This window comes from Paracoccidioides brasiliensis, assembly GCF_000150735.1.
Source record: "Paracoccidioides brasiliensis Pb18 unplaced genomic scaffold supercont2.10, whole genome shotgun sequence".
NCBI lineage: Eukaryota > Fungi > Ascomycota > Eurotiomycetes > Onygenales > Ajellomycetaceae > Paracoccidioides > Paracoccidioides brasiliensis.
Genome location: NW_011371367.1, coordinates 1106404 through 1128370, shown reverse-complemented (window position 1 = coordinate 1128370; position 21967 = coordinate 1106404). Strand labels below are relative to the sequence as shown.

Here is a 21967-nt window from a genome sequence, read left to right as displayed (position 1 = left end):
ACCCTAGCCCTAACCCTAACCCTAACCCTAACCCTAACCTAACCCTAACCCTAACCCTAACCCTAACCCTAACCCTAACCCCTAACCCTAACCCTAACCCTAACCCTAACCCTAACCCTAACCCTAACCCTAACCCTAACCCTAACCCTAACCCTAACCCTAACCCTAACCCTAACCCTAACCCTAACCCTAACCCCTATAATTTTTAAAAATGTTTTCACAGCTCACCACTTATATTTCATGATACCATAATTATTATAACTTTCAAAAATAATTTTCCCATTTATTGAAAGATACATAATTTTAACTAATAAATAAACTTCATTTTATAGTATTATAAGTATCATGATCATGAGATCCAGTAAAAGACATCTTGGCATTGATATCTTCTTTATCTTAGAAACTACCTCTCCATGGCGCCGCCTCTACTCTAATAATGAGATGACAGAATGATCATCTCTATGAAAGAAATCACCACTTCCTGGATCAGATAGATATCTGAGTGTATTCATGAAAAAGAGAAGGATGATGAAAACCCTAGTTAAAAAGCTAGCTATCTGACCTACCCATTATTTAGAGGGATTAGATTTATCGAAGACGCATACAATTCTCTATCTAATTATCAGTATCCTTGATTGTTTAGATTCCTCTTCAGCCCTAGACATAAGCTCGTCTGCTCTCTTAGCTATCAACCCTACCCATTCGGGTTCCCATCAAACAACACACGCGACGGCACTGTTGACTCCCTGTCTCAACGTCGTCTCCTTATATAAAATTATAAAAAAAAAAACATAACATATATATATATATATATATTAAATATGGAACGATATATTAAATTTTTAACATAAGAGTGAGAGTTATTTAATACTTTAATAAATATTAGATTTCAAATTTTTACCTCAAGTAATATTGTAGTTAAAGTATATATAATGTTAAATGTGAAAGCACTTGAAAACAGCAAGCTTCAACTAAATTTAAAGTGAAAATCATAGACGTGGCGTAAGATTAACTGTCAAATTTATATTGTATCCAACACCACTTACAACAAGATATTCACCCGGCTCTACAAGATCGAAGTGGAACCGCCGGATAAGCTTTATAATGAAATATCAGTACGTGATACATTCACACCTTAGACGGGAGACATACCTCCGGAATAACCTTGTATAGTTCCATATGTGCAATGTCCCTTCCGAGACAGGTCCGTGGGCCAATTCCGAAACTAAATATAGCAGTATCCATTTCAGCTGCCTTGTTTCTGTCCAGCCACCTCTCTGGTCGGAATAAATGTGGATCGGGATGGAAAACTTCCGGGTCCCTTTGAACAACGCACGCCGTACTGGTGATCTCAACACCTGAAGGGATATAATGCCCGCCAATTATCTTTCCGCCCTTTGGAACAACACGACCGAAGAGATTAGTCGCTGGTGGTTGGAGCCTCAATGCTTCCTTAATGCAAGCCGCGATATATGGAAGATGTTGTCGTGTTTCCTCATATTTCACCGGGGTTGAAAGCAATCCAGAACGATATGCCTGATTAATTTCTTGCGTTGCACGCCCCAGTTTTTCTGAATGAACTATGAGGAAACGCAAGGTCGATCCGAGCGCTGTAGCCGTAGTGTCGGATCCAGCTTGCACGAAAAGCGTCACATGAGCCTCCTTCTGGGATTGGCTCAGTGGTTTTTTGTCCAGTCGGGCGTCGAGACAACTAGAAACCGTTAATTTCTATCGCTCACCCTGCTCAAAGACAGAGATCTGCATGTACGATAGCTGCATGGAAACTGCGTAGAATTGATGCCCCAAAAAAATAACCGGTTACTCACTGTTGCAAAAAGTCCGGGATTTTTGGAGCGAGACCTCTTTGCACCAGAGCTTGGCGCTCATTAACTTGTCTTTCGGACTCCCCCATCAGCCACCCCATGCCATAAACGTCTGTTTTCTTGGGAAAGAATAAAGTACTGAATCCGGGAATCCTCGCGAGATAATAATGGAAGAAATTGAATCGAGAGGCAAAGGCAAAGATATTTAGACTCTGGCGCCATGTCTCAAGAATTCGACGTTCGTCTCTGGCATTGCGCACGAAACCGAAAGGCTCAGTGAAGAGTAACATCGTGACAATATCCGCAGCGAATTGACTACAGAAGCGTTAGTCCCAGGTGCCAGCTATGACACGTCAGGGTTTATGAAGCTGGGGAGGTCCCTTACGCTACCCTGTCACACAAAATCACCGGTTCATTGGCGTCTGCATTCTCCTTTAACTTCTGGCAAAGTAAGAGGACGTGGTCATCGAATCTTGGCTCCCAGTTGTTCTTCAACGATCCTATAGTCCACTACCGAGAAATCACAAATCAGTTTTCCGTTTGACTTGTTTTTGGGGTGGTTCCAAGTTATCCGTACTGGTGCACCTCCTAGAGACTTTCGAAGCTCACGATGCTTATCGCCGTCGAGGGTCGAAAATAGATGTGGAGGACCGAAAACGCCAGTTCCATACATGCTGGACTTGGTATTGCATTTTGGGTCGCAATATATTTCCTTTAGTGCGGAGGGATGAGGAAACAACAGAAGATTCGGTTGGATTCGGATTGGGTGCCTTCCTATCCAAAGGTTATTGGAAAGTGAAAAATAAATAAATAAATAAATCCAGTTATCTAGTTATTCTTTATCAATTTTCTTGCAAGATGAGTTGAAACTCACGGCCATACTTCTTCACTAAGTATTCTATCCACACGATATCGAGTCTAACCAGGGAGAGGGCGGCCAAAGTAAGCGAAGTCGCAGCTGCATACCAGGGCCCCTGAAACTGGGCGAGAGGGTGAAAACGGAGTCGATAAATCACCCGAGCGGCCAGAATCAAGGCTGGTGCCGCCCCAAGGAGAACGGCAATCACACGTAGGGAGGTGGGCAAAAGGGTAGACAACATTTTAAACTAAAAAGGGCGGAGGATCCCCATTGAGGTGAAAGGGAAACATGGTCATGGTGGACGAGAGGCACATTGCGAGGTAATATAGTTCAGCCCAAATCCAGGCAGCATTCACAAAGGCCTCTCGAAGACCCGACAGTCTGGTAAACCGGAGATAGAGAAGTTGACAATCGGAGTGACGATACAACGTCTGACCTTCCAAGGTTTACGTCAGTTAACCCACTCCCCTGGGCCCAACCGCAAGTCTCAATGTACGACGGTACAGAGTCCATGTCCATGTATGTATATGCATGTAAGTCTGTATGTTAGGTACATGGCTCAGGAGTGCATGCATACAGGTGGACTAGTTCAGAACGGGAATGGGCTTGGGCGCAACGTTGCGAATGTGGGAGCGAAGTTCAGCAGAGAGGAGAGCGGATGGCGGTGTATCTGTACATACATACATACACACACAACATGGGTACTCTCCCATGGGCTCTGTAGCCCACATTCTCCATACTGAACAAATGCATGTTATGTACATACATATACGGAGGGGTACCCGGGCAGGTAACAGGAACAGTATATAGTTACTCTCAAGAACAGAAAGCCGCATATCATAATGGATGGCATTAATATGGCCTATATTCAGATGCCGACAAGGGCGTAGATGTTACTGTTAGGTACAGAGCCCATGCTCGGAATATGTGCGTAACTACTCCGCAGTTGGGGGGGCGGTGCTGCTGCTGAACACAGCGGGCAGAATAAATAAATATATGAACATTGATGAATGTGCAGACCCCGTACAGAGAACATCAACGTATCTCTGAGTACATAAAGGGTACATGCATGCCGTATTTGTGGACGTAGGGGAGCATTGGTATTGATTCGTACAGTAAGTACAAGGACGAGTAAGAAAGGGTTCATCCCAGTCCGCACCCGGGGGCTTACCCAACCATTTCATCCATTCATTGGGCTGGCTGGCTTGGCTTGCGGGTTCAATCTTAGATCCTTGGCAACCCCGGCAGCCAAAGTGTTATTTATGTTCATAGTTGCTTGTTTGCAACCCAACCTTCCTCCTCTCATGAGTCTCTCCAAACCCTCGCCCTGCCTTCCTCCCCCCTCCTCTGCTGAGCCGGCTGTTGGAGATGCCCGTCAACGCACGCTCACAAATGCCGCTTCGGTTGTTCCAATCAAGCAATGTTTTTTGGGCGACTTTTTTGGCGGACGTCAGCTGATTCGTCTCTCTCTTACCTGGTCTTGGAAGAGCAATCTCTCGCTCTCTCGCTCTCCCCTCTCCCCTGTCTCTTTCCCCCACATGTGTGTATCTACATAGTGCTCTCTATGACGAAATGTTTAGCAGCTGGCAATGGCGCGGGGTCGTTCTACAACTGTTTTTGTTGACGGGAGGTTTTTTGTTATTATTTGTTGGTGACCAAGCAAGCTTCTTGCTTTTGAAATCTTGAAACAAAAATGCCCCTCCCTCCCTTCAATCACTTCCCTTCTGCTTTTTTTCTCCTCTTCAATTGTAGTTGTAATGACTGGCAAATCTGTTTGAAGCATCCTTCGGCAATGAATATCACACCACCGTACGGCACGTGTCGGACGAGGGTTTGACTTGCATGCGGGCGCCCGCTTGGATGGGTGCCTGGATGTCAACACCTTGGTTGTACAAGAGTAAATCATGAATATTGCGGTTAACCCGTAGAATTGGTAAATAAGAAAAGTAAGTTTTATTAATAACCAGAAGGTGGCGTTGATGGTTCTCTGAGAATAACTCCAGCTGGAGGTTGTAGGCATTTTTATGGGATGCATATTACAAACCGTCGACGATCAGCTCTATCACAGTGGGGGTATCTTGCGCTCTGAAGTTGGGAGGACTGACAGGCTTTTAGTTACTCCGTTAGTTATTGGTTCCAACTAACGAGGCAAATCCACTGTGACGTTCTGAACTAACAACGTCGCAGTAACTAACTACTTGTATTCCTCTTACCCTGCTCAGCAAAACGCCTGCTCTGCTCACGCTCTCGTCACAAGAAAACCTTAGGCCAAGGCTTGGATTCAACTGTCAAATGAAAAAGCGTTGTTGGTTGGCACCCCCCCCCCACCCCCCGAAAGGTGGCTTCAACGGCCCGGATCAATAACTCCAACACCTCTCATAGTTACGTTGAAGTGCTGGATGTAAATAATCGGCTTGTTCGCATGTTGTCAATAACAGCCCTTCAACCTTTCCACCCTGTGCCCTTGATCCTGTCATCCGACCATGGGCTGGCTGTATGTGCCGCTCACTTAGCAGTTAGTTAACTACTCCCTACTTGACCAAAATAAAAAAAAAAAAAAAAAAAAAAATATCATTTTTCATCTACATTCATCACTCTGTCAGACACAATAAGTTGTCAGTCTAGAACTTTCCTCACGTTATGCATTATATCGACTGCGCATTAAACATGCAGTATGCACAATCCCCCCGTCTCAGAGGCGTCTTGAAACAACGCTTTCAAAACTTTTGAAAACATCAGGAATAACAGCGGTGTCTTCCGTTCGGCAAAGAGTGTGGTGATATCTTCTGCAAATCGATTGTCGTCGCTCCATCGTCTGTCCATGTCGGAAACCTCATCATGGGACAGCACCTCCGGCACATGACAGGCCGGGCTTCTCCATGAACAAAAACAAACCAAAACTACTAACTATTTAACACAGGACGTTGAAAGAGTGGTAGAACCACGAGGGCTGCAAGGTCACACAATATTCGCTGACCCTCACCAGCAGAACCACAGCTCATCCAGCAAAAAATAAAAAATAAAAAATAAAAAATAAAAAATAAAAAATAAAAAACATCGGAAAGGCTAACCAACTCATTAATAGTCGTGGGCGACGCATGTTTTTCTGTGAAAAGAGAGAGGACCAGTCATGTATCATCGCCAATTAGGAGTAGTGACATTGAGACCATGTTTAAATCGTCAGATGGAATTGATTGTCTACGTAGGAGTGTAGTCCGTAGTGTTTATTATTATTATTATTATTATTATTATTATTATTTTATTTTTTTATATATTTTTTTTTCGCGCAACTCGGATATTTTAAGCCTCCTGAAAGGGATGAAGTTCTCACCAGTAGTTAGAGGAGATTACCCCTTTTTCCATCCATTGTAGATTTACCGCTTAGTATGAGGATGTTCACAGGAATGTCAGAATATTCTTAAAAGTGACCGGTATTGCAACATTGTAGAAGGAAATGCAATCCACTCCCAGCTCTCGTAAGAATGGAAATATCATTGGTCAAGGAGCATCCAGCAGCAGCCACGATATTCGCAATGGTCTGAACTTGTAAGCGTGGAGAGACCGTTAAGCATGTGCAGAGAAGTGTGTGATTTTGTAACACAAAATGATGTGTTATGCATAACTACTACCGCTGCTGCATAAATCCTAAATTCTCTGTGGGCCATTTCAGAATCGATGGTCATTTGCTAACTAATAGTTAACAATTATACTTTGCAACTCCAGGATCACCGATCAGAATCTCCCTTGACCCTTCCAACCACTAACTGGATGTGTTAGCCATCGGCGGTTCGGGGTTTGATGACCGCAGTTAGTTTGAATGTTCTCCAAAGTTGATTAGATCTACGTTAGTTAGTTAAATAGTTAACTAGTTAGATAACTAACTAACCGCTTCTGTTCAGCAAAACTGCGGGTCTAACGGGAAGTCAAGATGGGATATCGGCTTTGGGGAGCAGGCAAGTGGGCAAGCCAAATCCCACTGTCGTTGTTGGAATCATCATCCACCGTGTAGATTTGTATCATTGCATGGAATGATCTAAATTGTTTCCTGCTATAGTTAACTACTAGCGGAGTAGCCTCACCGAAAACCACCAGAGAAATTTTGTCTTAAAATTTATAGTCACTATTATATATACGTATTCCGCACTGAGTACCTAGTTACCTCTGGAAATGGATTAAGGAACTTTTACAAAAATATCGACAGCAGCATTGGAGAAGGCTTTTATCGTCCAGCTCTTCAATGCATATATGCCTTACAATACAGTGTAAAAAGCCAGTTAACACACGGTAGCCGAAGAGCTAGGTCTCAAATTTGATCTCTTGAAATAACGCTGTCCTAACTTGAACTAAAGCAGTTAACTCAAGAATAAATTCATATAGGATGATGACATTTGTCAGGATGTGTCCTAGTGTAACATGGGGATTTGGGTGACTGTGCTCCTTGAGATGTGCTTGGTCACCAATCGTTTCTAACCTTGAATGAGCTGAAGGAGAATTCAAACTGTCGATTTCAGAATCCACGTTGTCAGAGGAATCAACAGACAAATCGACTTTCATTGGGGTTGCAAGACGTCTACGAAGGTCATCTGCTGCCAATGAAGCGTGGGCTGCTGACACTGGCCGGGAGGATGCTTGCTTTTGGGAAGAATCCCGGAGAGGGGAACTAAATAGCGATCTTGAACCAGAATTGCCCGACCGACGTGACGGCGAAGAATCTGTTCGCTCAAAAAGTGATGTTTTGCGGCCACGTGGCGAGTCGGAGCCCGTCCCAACCCTGGTCGTATTCTGACTCTGGCGCTCACTTGCAGGTCCAGGGGGTGATGCAGAAAACTTGGCAATATATTCTTCATCAAACTCTGCCTCGTTCACGTTTCCGGAATGGAGCAAATATCTGCGGGCTGCCACCAGGATGTCGAAATCTGGTATTTCAAGCCGCCATTGTTCGATTCTTAGAACCAGTTTGCGAATAATCCTGGGCACTAGGGGCAACGCTGACGGGGTACAATTAAAGATGTGATTCAATTTTCCACTGGGGTCAACTTCTTGATGAGGGGGACCTATGGAGCTCGGATCCGAGGCCTGGTGTTCGTAATCATCAGGCTCAACTAGGAGCCATCCATCCAAGGAAACAAAGTTCGAAGATGCCAAACCGGTGATAGCGTCTGTTAACGCTAAATTCATTACAACGCTGTTAGTGAAAAATGACTCCAACCGAGAGACCATTCCCCGTAATATATCATCGTTAGTCTGCAGAAGCAAAAGCGAATCTCGAGGGGGATCTGTGGCTATGCTTCCAATCAAAGGTAGAACGGGTGTCCTTAATTCGAGAATGGCAGACGCATCAAGTAGATAATTTTGGTAGGATTGATCCAAGAAGGGGTCTTCCAGTATTAATTTTGCCAAGCTCACAAAATGCTGTAATTCCGCATTCAGCACGCCAATTGAGCGCATTTGAACAGAACCCTCAGGACGATAAACGGTCTTAATCAACGAACTTGCAAATATATGGTGCCGTTGAAAAATGACAGCGATGAGCTGGAGAGTTGCTACCACCGTGGGGGTATTTTTTGACCCAATACTCATCAAAACGAGGTCAACCAAATTGAAAAGTTCCGGTGACGGCTTTGCAGAAGCCTCAGCAAACGAAGCTAAAAGATCAAGAGACTTGCGGCGACTTAGCGACATTCGCAGCTTTTCCTCGGGAATCTGAATGGCGGGCTCGACCCCAGACGAGGAGGCCAGTAAAAAGTGCAAAATTCGATGAACCAAGTCCGGTTGGTCAATGGATTCCAAAATGCGGCAAAGATAGGTGAGCACAGCGGATGTGGAACCGCCATCCACATCCGACGATTCCAAGAGGGAAGGATAGCTATATCATAGTCAGTCAAGGACAGTATGAATATCAGCGTGCGGGGCATTAACCGTACAGTAACTGTTGGAGAAATAGAACCTGAAAATGATCAAGCAGTGTATCATTGACTTCGGTAGATTTGCAATGGTCGATGGTGTCTTGCCAGAATAGCAAATAAGAGAGAAATGCATCCATATGAGTGCCGAGTTTGGGGCGAGCGGCAGCCTCCTCTGGCGCATGGTCAGAAAGAGCGATGATACGGGGGATACTCTCGTCATCCCTCCTCGAGAAAAGAAGATTCCTGTGATTACAATGTCAGTGGATATACACAGATGGCCGGATAGAAGCAAACTTGCGTACAGACCTGTTCAACTGGCTGTAAAGCGCCCCTAGACCCGTAGCCATTAAGGTCGCAAGGTCACTTTCTATCAGCCACCGCTCTAGTTCTTTTGATCTTGATGCCGTCTCGATAATATACAATAGACCAGTGCGAGCAAAATCTCCCGATCTTCCCTCGTGATGCACGTAGTCGATTAGAAGATAGAAGAGAGGGAAGTCATCCTTTCGCGTTGCACCCGCAAACTCGTTTCCGCCCTCAATAACTTCCAATTTTCGATTCCCGTAGTTCTTTGGGAAGAACCAAGCAGACAGAATGGCAGGACGCAGTCTGATATTATTTGCAACTCCAAAAAGCAGCTCCACAAGCCTCCCCTCCCCTTCCTCGCCGGCAGAGCCCGCTCTACGAACAAGGTCGACCAGTGCCCTCGCAAAGATACGATTATCGACAATGCCTTCAACTTCCGCGTCAATCAAGATATTGAAGAGGATTGCGGCACTCGAAATCACTCCAGGATCACAAAACGATAGCGCAAGTTTAGTGACGGTAAGGTACACCTGCGAGGAGGCAGCGAACGCCTGGCAGGGGTGGGGTGCAGGGCCGCGAGACTCATCGCTGAGGACAGAATTAAGGCGATGGAGACAATTTCGGACCTGAGGAATGGCAGCAGCTTCTCCCGAAGCCGTCGGGGCGCTACGCCATATTTGCTATTAAATAGGATGATAAACGTCGTGTTAGCATTGGAATTGGAACAAAGGACAATAGTCGAAAGGCCAGTAAGGCTAGAATGAGGAGTAGTTATTTATTCTCACATCGAGCGTATTACACGCATGCTTAAACGCCGACAGACGGTCAGCTGCAGAGTTCCCCCGAAGCCCCTTAGATGACGACAGGCCAGAACCCCCAATGAGACGAGACCACTGCAGGCAGTTATTAGTGAGTATTTGGATGAGTCTCAAACAGGAAGAAGTGAGCTGGAAATGAGAACTCTGGCTGACAACCTACAAAGTCCATGGTTCAGAATCGACAGCATATCCTTTGCGGAACAAAAAGGATGCAAATGATAGATCCTTCACCAGTCTACCACTTTGAAATATTTTCTCGGGTGTTGGCCTTTGGTGTTTGGTGCTGCTGGCCGGCATGTAAAGCCTACACTGTAGTTACCTTGGTTTCGACGGGTTCGTTTCGTGATACAGACTAAAAATGCAGTGACCTGAAGAATTATTTTTAGTTGGTTTGATCCACAATGCTCCTGATCCCCTTGATTCTTCGGTTATAATGAACCCTATGAAAGAGGAAAGAATAAGAATGAAATGAAATTGTTTAGAATTAAAAGTTTGCGTCCTCTAAGTTATTATCGTAAATACCGGCACACTTCCCTATGGCCAGGGATTATAAAATTTGCTTCATCACACAATCAGAGAAGCCAGGACACGCACCGGGATGCCACTCTGTATGTGAACCAGCCTGATCACGACTTCCCTGGAGCTCATGACCATGGCATTTATGTAAAGACACCGGATTCCGCTATAAACATCCAGGCAGTATCGTGATTCACAAACCGAGCTAACCAATGAGAAGCAAGCCTTGATCCAATAAACGCCTCCAATTCCATTAAATGCTACACGGTCCAGGGCTGGTGTTACTCTAGTAAAATAGAAAAGAAGCAAGGAAAGGAGCAAGGGAAGAAACAAAAGAATTCAACAAAGATAGAAAAAGAAAAATTGAAAGAAAAATGAAAGGAAAGGAAAAATAAAAGTCGTTAAGGGAATCAAAAATCGGTAACATCATGTCAGAAATCATCATAGTCATCCTTCTTTCGTCGCCCACCTCCCTTTTTCCTGCGTCCGTCATTATGGTCACTTCCATCGTCATCCTTCTTCCCACCCGTTGACTGATCGGGCACCTTAGAAATGATATCTGCAAGAAAATCGAGAACTTCATCCTTTCCAATGGCTTCCTTGAGGTGCGCTGCAGTCACACGCTTCGAAGACCGATTCTTAGCCTCTTGGGCAGCTTTCGTAACAAGGGATATCATAAAGAGCTCGAGTGCCTTGGCTAATGTTTGCAAAAGATAACTATTATTAGCCAAGCTCTCATGTTTGGTGGATGGAATACGACAGGTCACCAAGAAAAGATGGGTGTCGGGAGGGGGGTTAGAAGAAAATGCATAAACTTACAAACAGCAATAGGTGTAACTTGGGCAACCTTCCCAACATCTTCATCGGCCTGCATGATTCGCTTTATTCTAGCTACAGGAAACTTTGTTTTGACTTCGACTCCCCCAGAAGCCCGTGACGGGTTGGTCCTCCCCATTTTCACCGGGTGGCTCTCTGCCGGGGGTTCTGGCGCTGTATGCCACTCTACGGGCGGCGGCGGCTGCTGCTGGGGCTGCTGCCCCGCAGCCGCAGTCGCAGACTGTGATCTCGTTTGGGGTGGCATCTGGGGGGAGTTTGTATCAAAAGATGGTTCGACGTACGATGGTGCCGGGCGTTGGAGTTGCGGCAGGAGCTGGGGCTGGGCGTCTTGAGGGCTGAAGAACGGGGACGCGTCGTAGGAAGCTCTGTGTGCCAGCGGGCTGGTGAGAGGGTATGGGGCTGGTCCGTAAGGACTGGGGGGGATACGGAGGGTTCCGGGGAAGCTTGAGAAGTCCGGCGATCGCGGTCTGTACGAGTTATCCTGTTCTGTCATCGCTGGGCACCGCAGGTGTTAGCAGGGGTAGGGTCCATGGACGGGAATAAGTATAGAGAAGAAGATCAGAGGAGTGAACTATATAGGGAGAGCACAATCGGTTGTTCATGTTTCTAGACATAGACGGAAACACCATCACGGCCATCACAAGCGCATGACTAAAACAACGCGTCATGGAGCAGATTAAGATCAAAATAGAGCTGGAGCCGTATAGTAGCCGATCTGATTTATTTCCTCAGAAATGTGGGAAGATTGAAAGGAGAAGACGAGCAGTTAAGCAGATGCGCGAATGAAATTAAAGCGCAGAACATCTTACCTAGCAAATATACACCTCCGGTATGTAGCTATACTAGATATATACTAGACTCCAAGAGGGGTTTTTAAACCTTTTTTGTGTGTGTATAACGGAGTAGATGGAGACGACCCTTTGGTGTGGAGAAACATGCAAATAGATTAACAGACTTGGAAACGGCTAGTTATCGAATCACTCTCCGCTATCCGTGGTAACGATGAACACAGCTAGTGACTGCTCCGTACGATAGAGCGGTAGAGTGGTCTTCAGTAACAGTGTAGCAGGAGCAGCAACCAGCAGCAGCAGCAGCAGCAGCAGCAGTAGCAGTAGTAGTAGGCTGATCCGATACCTTTTGTTTTCCGCGGTGTTGGAGCTGAGGTCGGGAGGATAGGGTAGGAATTTGTAGCGTCTAGATATGCTAGCAAGACTAGCAAGACGGGGATGGTGGTTGGTTGATTCGTTGGTTGGTTGGACTCTGGTTGAAGCTGTCTGCTCTGCAGGTGGCAGCGCCTCACTAGATCAGTTGTGGTTCGTTCTTCGAAATGAAGTCCCGAAGAATCCCCCTTGTCCAAAGCTCAGCTTGAGGGAGGCCGGCGGAAGAATGTTTATGCGGGAAGACCTGCAACAGTTGGTTCGTTTGGGAGGCTTGCAAACAACCTTCTTTATCTTTTTTGTTTCCCTCTCCCCCCTTTTCCAACCCACTCCACCCACCCCCTACCCCACTTGATTATACCCCCGGGCCCAACCATCTATTCTACCTGAGTCGGACTGAGCGCTAAACCTGAAATTGCATCCTCCTGAAGGACCTTGTTTTTGGTTTGCTTACTTGCTTGCTTGTGTCCTAAGTCAAGACCAGCCCTTGAAGTTACTGGATGGGATTAGCGTTTATGCGGGTTAAAAGCAGGTCCCTCTTACGCGTAACCTAGCTCACCTCTCAAATGGACAGTTTAGTAGGGTGATTGGGGTATGTAACTTCATATCAATTAACTTGGCTAGTAGCATACATTGGACGCACGTATCCTACAAATGGACGGAGAAAAGGAACTCTGCGAAGTTGAAGCGGGATTACCTAAGACACCTTGTTTAGTTAACTAGTTAACTAGTTAGTTAGTTAGTAAGTTAGTTAATGTAAGTAACTATGTGCCTTCGGTAACGGGTGATCAGTTAATCCGACTCTCCCGGTTTTTTTTTTTTTTTTTTTTTAAAAAAAAAAACTACCCGTATCCCTTGATTCCTAAGCAACGGCCAACAGTCAAAGAGCAAAAACAACGTCAACCTTAACCTCAAACCCAACAACGCTGCCCAGGTTGCCCACCAGCAGTCACCGGCAGCAGCAGCAGCCAACGGCGCCTCATTTTACCTAACCACCAAACACCCCCCAACATCCCCCCCTCCGGTTCACAGCCTGCCCTTCGAAAACCGCCCGCTTCTTTTTAACTACGCGCCGCGTGTCTTTGGCTTCAGAATGGTTCCCACGACCTGTGTCTCGCCTGTTATTTCCCCGTCGTAATCTATTAATCTATCTGCCGCTGGTTCCACCGTAGCACGCCCCGTGTTTGCGGCAACTCCTCGAATATGGCGGCTCTTGATCCGGCATCAGTGCTGATGCTCATTGCCAGGTAAGCAGCTAGAAAACTTATATATCTCTCCTCCTTCGCTTGCTATTGGTGCTCTGATGCTGACGTTGTGTATTTTTGCTTCCCCTGTAGCTCCCTCACCCAAGATGAGATTCCATTCAAACTGCGATGTGCAATGTGCAATAAGCTTGCCCTGAATGCATTCCGCCTTCCGTGCTGCGACCAGGCAATATGCGACAGCTGTAAGCACGCCCCTCCCCTTTTGTTTCGGCTAGTTCTCGCGTGTTCTGTTTAGTCGAGTGGTGCAAATATCCCTAACTTCTCCATTCTCTGTAAAGGCCAAGCATCACTGCCGGAAAGTTGTCCGGTCTGCGCTCATACCCCGCTCTCCGCAGACCTATGCAAACCGAATAAAGCCCTAAGGACAACCCTCAAAGCATTCCTGCGCACCGAGGAGAAAAAGAGAGAGAAAGGTCGCCCCGCTACAACTAGTCCGGCTGCTTCGGCTGCTCAAGCTACTTCCCCCAAACGAGCTAAACCAGAAACAGCTTCCCAAGCTAATTCAGATCTCGCACCTGTAACGAGCACCTCTGTGGTAGACCAGGCGGATGATATCCCAGAAGTCAGCGGTACAAGTCGTACAAGTAGTGCCGCCGTCCCCACGGGAACTGACCACCCTGATCATTCTACGGGCAGCGTAGATGTGGTGGATAAGATTAGCGACCCTCAATCGCAAACTACGGCCGCAGATGCTATTGCTACCAGTCAAGGCAGCGGCGACCAAGGCGACGAACAAGTAAGTCAGAGGCCTCCCTTCGCCTACAGAATCACCGCACCGCCTTCCTTTACAGGGTTTCCAGCTAACTCCAATTTTCTCTAGCGTGGAAATCCCCTGGGCGAAAGGAGCAACGAATCCGCGGAGGAAGGCGCCGGTGCTGACCCTACCGGCGCATTGACGCAGACGCAGGCGCAGGCACAGACGCAGGCGCAGACGCAGGCGGAACCACCAGCCACAGACGACAACACGCCTGCCCCTGCTGATTTCGGTTCAGGTCAGCCTCATGGATCTGCGACTACCTCCATCTCTTCGGACGCCTATGGAAGTGGAAGTGGACAGGGACATGGACATGGACATGGAACGGGATACGCTATGAATGGGATGAATGGTGTGGCTGGAATGGGTGGAATGAGTGGCTTTCCACAGCAGGGCTGGCAAGGGGGCGCAAGTAGCTTTGGTCATATGGTACAGTCGATGCCCAGCGGCGCCCCAGGCAATGGGATGATGCCATTCCAGAATCAGATAGGTATGTTTCGAGAAAGCTTCCCTATTCAGTTAAGGGTTGGCTCTATTTGTGAGCAGCGTGCTAACACTGCTAGGACGTACAGCAATGTCAGGGTTAGGCATGGATCCGATGGTGTCGAGTCAGGGGATGTTTGGAGGATATGGTATGAATATGAATGGCATGAATAATGGGGTGAATATGGGAATGAACTTCAACGCAGTGCAGGGCATGTATGGAGCATGGGATGGTCATCAGAATATGTGGAATGGAGGTCCAGATAAATTCAATGCAAATCCATTCGCGAACCGCATGGGTGCTGAATTTGGCCCTAGTCCTGGTGGATATCGTGGATATAATGTGTCCCAAAATTACGCAAATTATCCTCACATACATCAACAACACCAATATCCTAGCAATGACTTCCACGGCAGTTTTGCTCCTGGCTATGGCCGTGGCCGGGGCTGGGGTCGTGGGTTTCTTCACGGTGGCCGCGGACGTGGTGGATTTATTATGTCTTCATTGCATGGTAGTTACCCATCGTCTACTGACCAAGGCCCTTTTCATCCCCACAACGCCTTGCAAGCCAAGCCTCAAAATGACCCCGTATCTGGTGTTCCTAATGGTACTGCTTCTACATTCAATATGGACTTGGATCATATCAAAAAGTTTAATGATGATCTCTGCCCGGGCGGCGAGAAGGACCTTAAAGAGAACCAGCTTACAACCGAACCAACGACAGTATCCGTGCAAAACAAGGCTACCAGCGAATCGCCTTTACCAACTGGAGAGCACAACAATTCCAACAGAACTGCTGATGGTTCGCTCCCAGCCAATCAAGCAAGCCAATCCAGGACAGATATCCAGGTAGGTGCTGTAGCACGGAAAACAAATGACCATCTAGAGCATGGTAATAACAACGATGGGGCCTATATGAAGGTACCAAATGCAAGTCAAGATACTACATCGCTTTCCTACGAAATGCCACAGTCTTCCCCGACGCGACTGTTCGCCCCTTATCGCAACAACACCATGTCGATGGAGTCTCGCGGTGTGGGTGTTGTCGGAGCTCCAGCTGCTCCTAGAGCCATGAGGGAAGGGCTGCCTAACATTAGCATACGCAATGGTAGGGGATTCCCGGCTCTGCTGCGAGGAGGCGGGTCCATTTCAAAGCGGGATAAAGAGTCCCAAAGGTAACACAATTTTCTTGCAAGCATTATGGTGACATATCTAACAGTGTTTCTCAGCGACTCGCCGCCTCACTCACGGGAACCATCCATTTCCAGACCAAAATCAGTATCAAGATCCCCTTCTCGACACCGGTCTCGTCATCACCGCAGACATCGACATCGATCCCGTTCGCCGAGCATATCTGGGAGCGACCCAGGCAAAGACGGAAGCCGGGATCACAGACGGAAATCTCGTCACGAGGACTATGATCAGGATGACCAGAGCTCCAATCGTCGGGACTATAGGGACTCACGATCCCCCTCACCGTCTATGGAGCCTTCAAAAGGTTTGGAGCATCAGTGTAAGCGCGACAAGGAGAGAAAGAGTGACCGCAAGACAACCTCGACCCATTGGCCACATCGGCATCGCACACGGAGCTTAAGTCCTAGGCATCGTGACCACGAGCTTGGTGATGGGGAAATTGTTGGGGTTGACCCCAACAAACTGCCGAGCTCTGAGGAGAAGCTTGATCTTGCGATACGAAGCAGTGACCATCGTTCTAACAAGGGCCGATCTGGGATTGAAGGTAAACCAAGTCGACAACGGGACCGAGATCGGGATCGGGATCGGGATAGGGATCGGGATAGGGATAGGGATAGGGATAGGGATAGGGATCGGGATAGGGATAGGGATAGGGATAGGGATCGGGATAGGGATAGGGATAGGGATAGGGATAGGGATAGGGATAGGGATAGGGATAAGGATAGGGATAGGGATAAGGATAGGGATAGGGATAGGGATAGGGATAGGGATAGGGATAAGGATAGGGATAGGGATAGGGATAGGGATAGGGATAGGGATAAGGATAGGGATAGGGATAAGGATAAGGATAGGGATAGGGATAGGGATAGGGATAAGGATAAGGATAGGGAGCGAGTTCGAGAGCGCGATCCAAAACGCGAACGGGACAAAGATCGCGACCGCGATCGCAAACGGTCTCGTCGTGATCGATCAGGATCTCGAGAAGATACTGAACATTCTCGTCGCCACGCACGGCGCCTCAAGCGAAATGAAGCAGAAGAGCAAATGGCTATAGATCGAGAGAAGAAATCAACAGAGCATCGCGAATCACGGCTACATGAAAAAGACCCACATACTCTAGAACGTGAGGCGCGAAATCGTGAGCGACTCTTAAAGGAACAGCAGAGGCGGGAAGCAATGAATGCCGACAGGGAGGGCAGATGTAGTCGGAGCCGCGAGAGCCGGCAAGGTAGGACTTTGGGTGGAAGGCATCTCAGTTATAAGTACGAAGACGAGGAAAGTGATCAAGCCAGAGCTAAGCGCGTCGAGCTTGAACGAGAAGCTGCTCGATGGGCTTAATGAACGGACGAATCATTGTGTCCTGTCTTTGAAGTGCGAAACCATACGAAGTCAGCCATATTACCCACTTGGCGTGAAGCAGCTTGTATATTTCCCCATTTTTTAAAAAAAAAAAAAATATTTATTTCCTTTTGCGCCTAGAAATTCTTTCATCTATTTAGGGAAAAGAACCCTCTTTTTTCATATAATCCACGAAGACGCCACTCAGGGCAGTTGATAGATGCATGATATATTTTGGTAATTGGTACGAGTTGTTACGAAAACAAATTCTTCCTTTACTCATTTCCATGATCCTTCAACATAACCAGTCTCTAGACTGTTAGATCGTCGCTGTGATGTGGTTCCATTCTCTTCCGCTGTGCGCTTAATATATGGGGTTTTCCTATCACAGACCTAGGTACATACATAGTCTTCTTTCACCAAAATTGAAAAGCTATCCATAACATCGCACGAAACAAACTGCTCTCCGTGTGAATAAATCACTGATGGGAACCGTATACATGAACCCTGATCCGGTAAATTTCGTCTCAACATTGGAGGTTCCCACATTGACAATATTTAATTATATCATCATAGCGTCCAAACCATGTTGCTTGATATGTGGTTATTATAGTTCGTACATTATTCTCGTATACTATTATTATTATTATTATTATTATTATTATTATTATTATTTTAATCGGCTAACCAGTCTGGCATTGAACGGTATTCAGTTACCCTTCATTAATAATATATCATCTCACATTATGGATAAAACCCTCCACCTGAATGGTCCCTAGGTGCATAATACTACAGAATTACATGCAGTACTTCACTATTAAATTTTGACTGTGAATATTGAACTATAGGCACTTTACATCATAGAATTGGATGTAAGGCACAGCCTTGGATGGAATATTTAGGGTATTTTAGATTGCAAAGGGATACTTCAGGTGAATCAAAATTTACACGGGAAAAGAAAATCTACGCTCTCTTCGGCAATGTAACCACACCGACTAAATTTCAGCTTAGCAGTAGACAACTTTTGCTTTCAGAATCATGCAGGCACTTCTGGTAAAGCAAAGCCAAAGGAAAGGAACATGAAAAACGGGCTGTACAACTATACTATTCGCAACAGAAACACAGTTCATCATGATGGACAGATCCTGAATGGGTTGGTGGAAGGATAGAAAAGGGTAAAACAATCAAGGGAGATATATCCAAGGAGTGAAAACGTGAGTTAGAGGGTAAGGGGAAACGTTAGGATAACTTCTTCTTCAGCTCTTCGATTTCGCTCATTAAGAACTGAATCTGCTGGGACTGAGCAACAATTGTCCGGCCCTGCTCTGCAATTAATGCTCGTATAGACGACAGTTCACGTTGAACTACATCATGTACACCAGACGGAATGTCCGCGGTGGAAGTGTACGGTGATGACTAGAAAGTCAGTGAGTATACCCAAGAGTGGAATGTCAACACTACCGAAAATGGAACACGAAAGTGACGAGCGTACCTTGTTGGGTGTAGAGGTCGTGGGGAGGGGCTCTGCCTTCGAATTCCCTTTCGATGCCACAACTGGCTCTCTGACTCCCGGTGAAGAAAATGTAATGGCAGATGGACGACTCGCTGGCTTTTGGACTTCCTCGAAGCTCGAGCTATCATCACCATCCTCCCCCTTTTCTTCGTGATCTGCATATTTGGAAACCATGTTTGCCACAGAGGAAGCTTGCTCCTGTACAGATGGAGGAATGACAGTGCTGACAGTGGCGGGAGCAGGTTTTCGAGATTCTGGCTCCTTCGAAGTATACTCATGCGCTTTAACGGAGGGAGTGGCTTTTGGAGCGGAGGCTGTTTTCGAGGCGATTTCCTTGAGTCCCTCACCCCCGTATAAACTCTCCATGTCAATCTTCGGTGGGAGACCTTCCTTGCCAGCAAACCATTCACCAGATGACATGGCTGGTTTGAGGCCAGTGGTGGGCGGGTAGATATCGTCTTGGAACATCTCCGCCCTTCGAGGAACAATGAAGGAAATGGGCTCAATGTAGGTATCATTAACGGTCTTGAACGCCTTAACCACTTCGTTCTCATGCATGTTCACGCCACGTTTCGGCATTATGCCAACACCACGTTGCGGGTCTGCTGATTGGTATTCTGATAGGTATTCGAATTTGTCATTCTCATATTCAAAGTAACGGATATTACCATCCCTAGATAAAAGTTAGTCACCAAAACGTAAATCAACAAGAATGAAAGGCATTCTACTTACCCTTTTCCTGCCAAATATAAGCACTGGGTTCCCTCATCCCAAAACGGCATGCAGACGCCAGAAATAGAATCGAGAGATTTGAAACCACCGATAGGCTCTCTCGGGGCACGGATATCCCACAAAGCCAGTTGGCGATCGCTCATTTTCGAAAATCCGGTCGTGGCGACACGATCATGTTCTCCCATCCATACAGCGCGGCTGCTCTTAGCGCCAGAGTGGCCAGCGGTTTCGTGGGCAGCTCTCTCCTGACGGACATCCCAAAATCGAAGTTTCTTATCGCGTGAAGTCGTAACCAACATCGAGCCATTTGCACTCCAGGACAGAGATTGAATCACTTCGCCATGTTTCAGTGTAAGATTGGACGATCCGGATTCGATGTCCCAGATTTTAACAGTGAAGTCCCCAGAGGATGATGCCAAAACGTTCTCGGCGGCAGGATTGAAAAGAACATGTCCAACTTTCCTGAAAACAAAACAAAAGAAAAAGGAAAAAGGAAAAAGAAAGTGAGTCACAGATCTCGCACAGCCTTCTTTCGTATCGATAGTGGCATGATGGGGGATGGGGATCATACCTTGGATGTCCACTTAATTTTCCCATGGGCGAGATATCTTCGATTTGCTCAGCATCCGAGTATAATGTGAAATTTTCCGGCACTCTCCATAAAAAAACCTGTCCAATTTCAGCAGGATATCGACATGTAATGCGATAGATGTATGGATAATATGATAAATGGAGGTCGAAATTGAGAAAATGGGAAGGGAGTTTGGAAGGGAGAAGGATCCTAAGATTTTACCTTGCCGTCATCGGACCCCGACGCGATCAAGGAGTCGTTAAAAGGGTTCCTATCAAGTCCAACGGTTAATATTGATTGATAGATTCGATTGGTTGGTTGGTTGATCGTCCCTGAGGGATAAATGGGGTTTCTCACCAGTCAGTATCCAGCACAACGGCGGTATGTCCGCGGAAGAGAGGGAACCGTTCAGGGAGTCTTCCGGTTTCGTTGATTGGCAATACAGCGAACGCGCCACCCCCTGAGGTTTCCCAGTTGACCGATATGTATTGAGGGTTGACCTAACCATATCAAACATATATTAGGACCAGGTTTCCTTCGATTTCCGGGTCATAGTCTTCAGGGACAGAGGGGGAACAGAACCTTCACGAGATTGGTGTCCCAGGCATTTCTGGAGATGTGGAGATTGTCATAACATTGTTCCTGGACATTGGAGGTACAAGGTTAGCACCAAATTCGGTGGTGGAATAAGGGATAAGGGATAAACTTATGGATAATAAGAGGAAGGATAGCTGCACGAGTACCTTTCGCGTTGGGCGTCCGAAGACATGTCCTGTTACAGCAGAGCATGCAGCAGTCAGTCGCGGGGAAAGGTGGACACAATTGGTCTTTTTGATTTCTTTTGATTATCTAGGAGAGCCACGCACGATACTTGGATGAGCGAACAAAACGGCCCGCCATGGCGACTGGAGGTTGGAGAACGGGGGGTTATTGGCAGATAAGCGCAGAGTAAAATGGGAGGTAAAATGGTTGATTTATGGGAAAGACTGCTTAGAAGTCAAGGAGTAATAGGAAGAAGAAGAGGAGGAGAAGGAATAGGAACAGGAATGAATATAGGGGAGGTGTGGAGTTGGTGTTGGTGATATTATTATTTATCCATCCGGTTGCTATGAGCGCGGGGGCATGCGGTGAGGACCAGCGCTGGGCGTCGTTGGAGACATTGTCATGAGAGTCAGCAACAAAGTAACTGTTAACGTAATCCACAAGTGAGTAGGGCAGCCAAACTCAGATAATCTGTCTTGAATTAACTACTCTGTAGATTTCAATCTGAAATATATACACTCAACCACCACTAACTAAATTAAATTATATTAAATTAAATTAAAATAGGTTCAGGACATCCTATTTTTATATATTTGAATGTGTTATTAAGTTGATACATGTCTGTAATTACTTATATATGATCTAGACTGTGTCTTAGAAAGATAAAAGAAATTCATACTAGTTAGTTAACTATAACTATTAATTAGTAAACTTATTAGTTAACTTAGTTATAATGTAATCAATAAGCGAGTCGACCACATAAGCAAGTTGGCCACTTCTATACGATGAGAATGTATCTATGCCTCAATCATAAAGAAAAAGAGAAAGAATTATATTATCAATTATTTTCTATATGCCTAGAGCATGTATGAGCAGTATGCCCAGTAATCCCACATATACTACACTGTGGTGCTGTCTGTTGATTGATCTCAAGCCACATCTGATTCTCCACCTGTCATCCATATGCTGTTTTCAGAGGGGAGAAGCAGCCAATATCCAATGGCTGGAGAAGATGAGAGGAATGAGGTGACATATAGAGAGCAATAATCTGATTCTCAGAGCAGAATTGATCAAATTCAGCAGAGGCATGGCTTCTATGCCAGTCCAGAATCAACAGTCAGTATGTACTCTT

At 46.2% G+C, this 21967-nt stretch overlaps 5 protein-coding genes across 5 annotated transcripts; 1 reads left to right on the top strand and 4 right to left on the bottom strand.

The window, feature by feature from the left end:
• Window positions 1-935: 935 nt before the first annotated feature.
• PADG_07254 (uncharacterized protein) lies at window positions 936-2923 on the bottom strand (the record flags this gene model as incomplete). The annotated part of the gene is made up of 7 exons (XM_010764288.1): window positions 936-971; window positions 1047-1097; window positions 1153-1711; window positions 1827-2138; window positions 2209-2333; window positions 2401-2597; window positions 2698-2923. 7 exons carry the CDS (start codon window positions 2921-2923, stop codon window positions 936-938), a joined length of 1506 nt encoding a protein of 501 aa, XP_010762590.1.
• A 4055-nt stretch (window positions 2924-6978) lies between these two features.
• PADG_12265 (uncharacterized protein) lies at window positions 6979-9881 on the bottom strand (the record flags this gene model as incomplete). Its single annotated transcript, XM_010764345.1, has 5 exons — window positions 6979-8548; window positions 8607-8831; window positions 8895-9574; window positions 9680-9787; window positions 9873-9881. 5 exons carry the CDS (start codon window positions 9879-9881, stop codon window positions 6979-6981), a joined length of 2592 nt encoding a protein of 863 aa, XP_010762647.1.
• Window positions 9882-10659: 778 nt separating this feature from the next.
• PADG_12264 (negative cofactor 2 transcription regulator complex subunit BUR6) lies at window positions 10660-11558 on the bottom strand (the record flags this gene model as incomplete). Its single annotated transcript, XM_010764344.1, has 2 exons — window positions 10660-10925; window positions 11048-11558. 2 exons carry the CDS (start codon window positions 11556-11558, stop codon window positions 10660-10662), a joined length of 777 nt encoding a protein of 258 aa, XP_010762646.1.
• A 1867-nt stretch (window positions 11559-13425) lies between these two features.
• PADG_07250 (uncharacterized protein) lies at window positions 13426-17257 on the top strand (the record flags this gene model as incomplete). Its single annotated transcript, XM_010764180.1, has 6 exons — window positions 13426-13469; window positions 13560-13669; window positions 13766-14223; window positions 14308-14731; window positions 14805-15900; window positions 15955-17257. 6 exons carry the CDS (start codon window positions 13426-13428, stop codon window positions 17255-17257), a joined length of 3435 nt encoding a protein of 1144 aa, XP_010762482.1.
• A 1239-nt stretch (window positions 17258-18496) lies between these two features.
• PADG_07249 (uncharacterized protein) lies at window positions 18497-20973 on the bottom strand (the record flags this gene model as incomplete). Its single annotated transcript, XM_010764287.1, has 9 exons — window positions 18497-18673; window positions 18750-19443; window positions 19503-19964; window positions 20074-20171; window positions 20296-20344; window positions 20431-20573; window positions 20656-20715; window positions 20817-20845; window positions 20940-20973. 9 exons carry the CDS (start codon window positions 20971-20973, stop codon window positions 18497-18499), a joined length of 1746 nt encoding a protein of 581 aa, XP_010762589.1.
• Window positions 20974-21967: the final 994 nt, after the last annotated feature.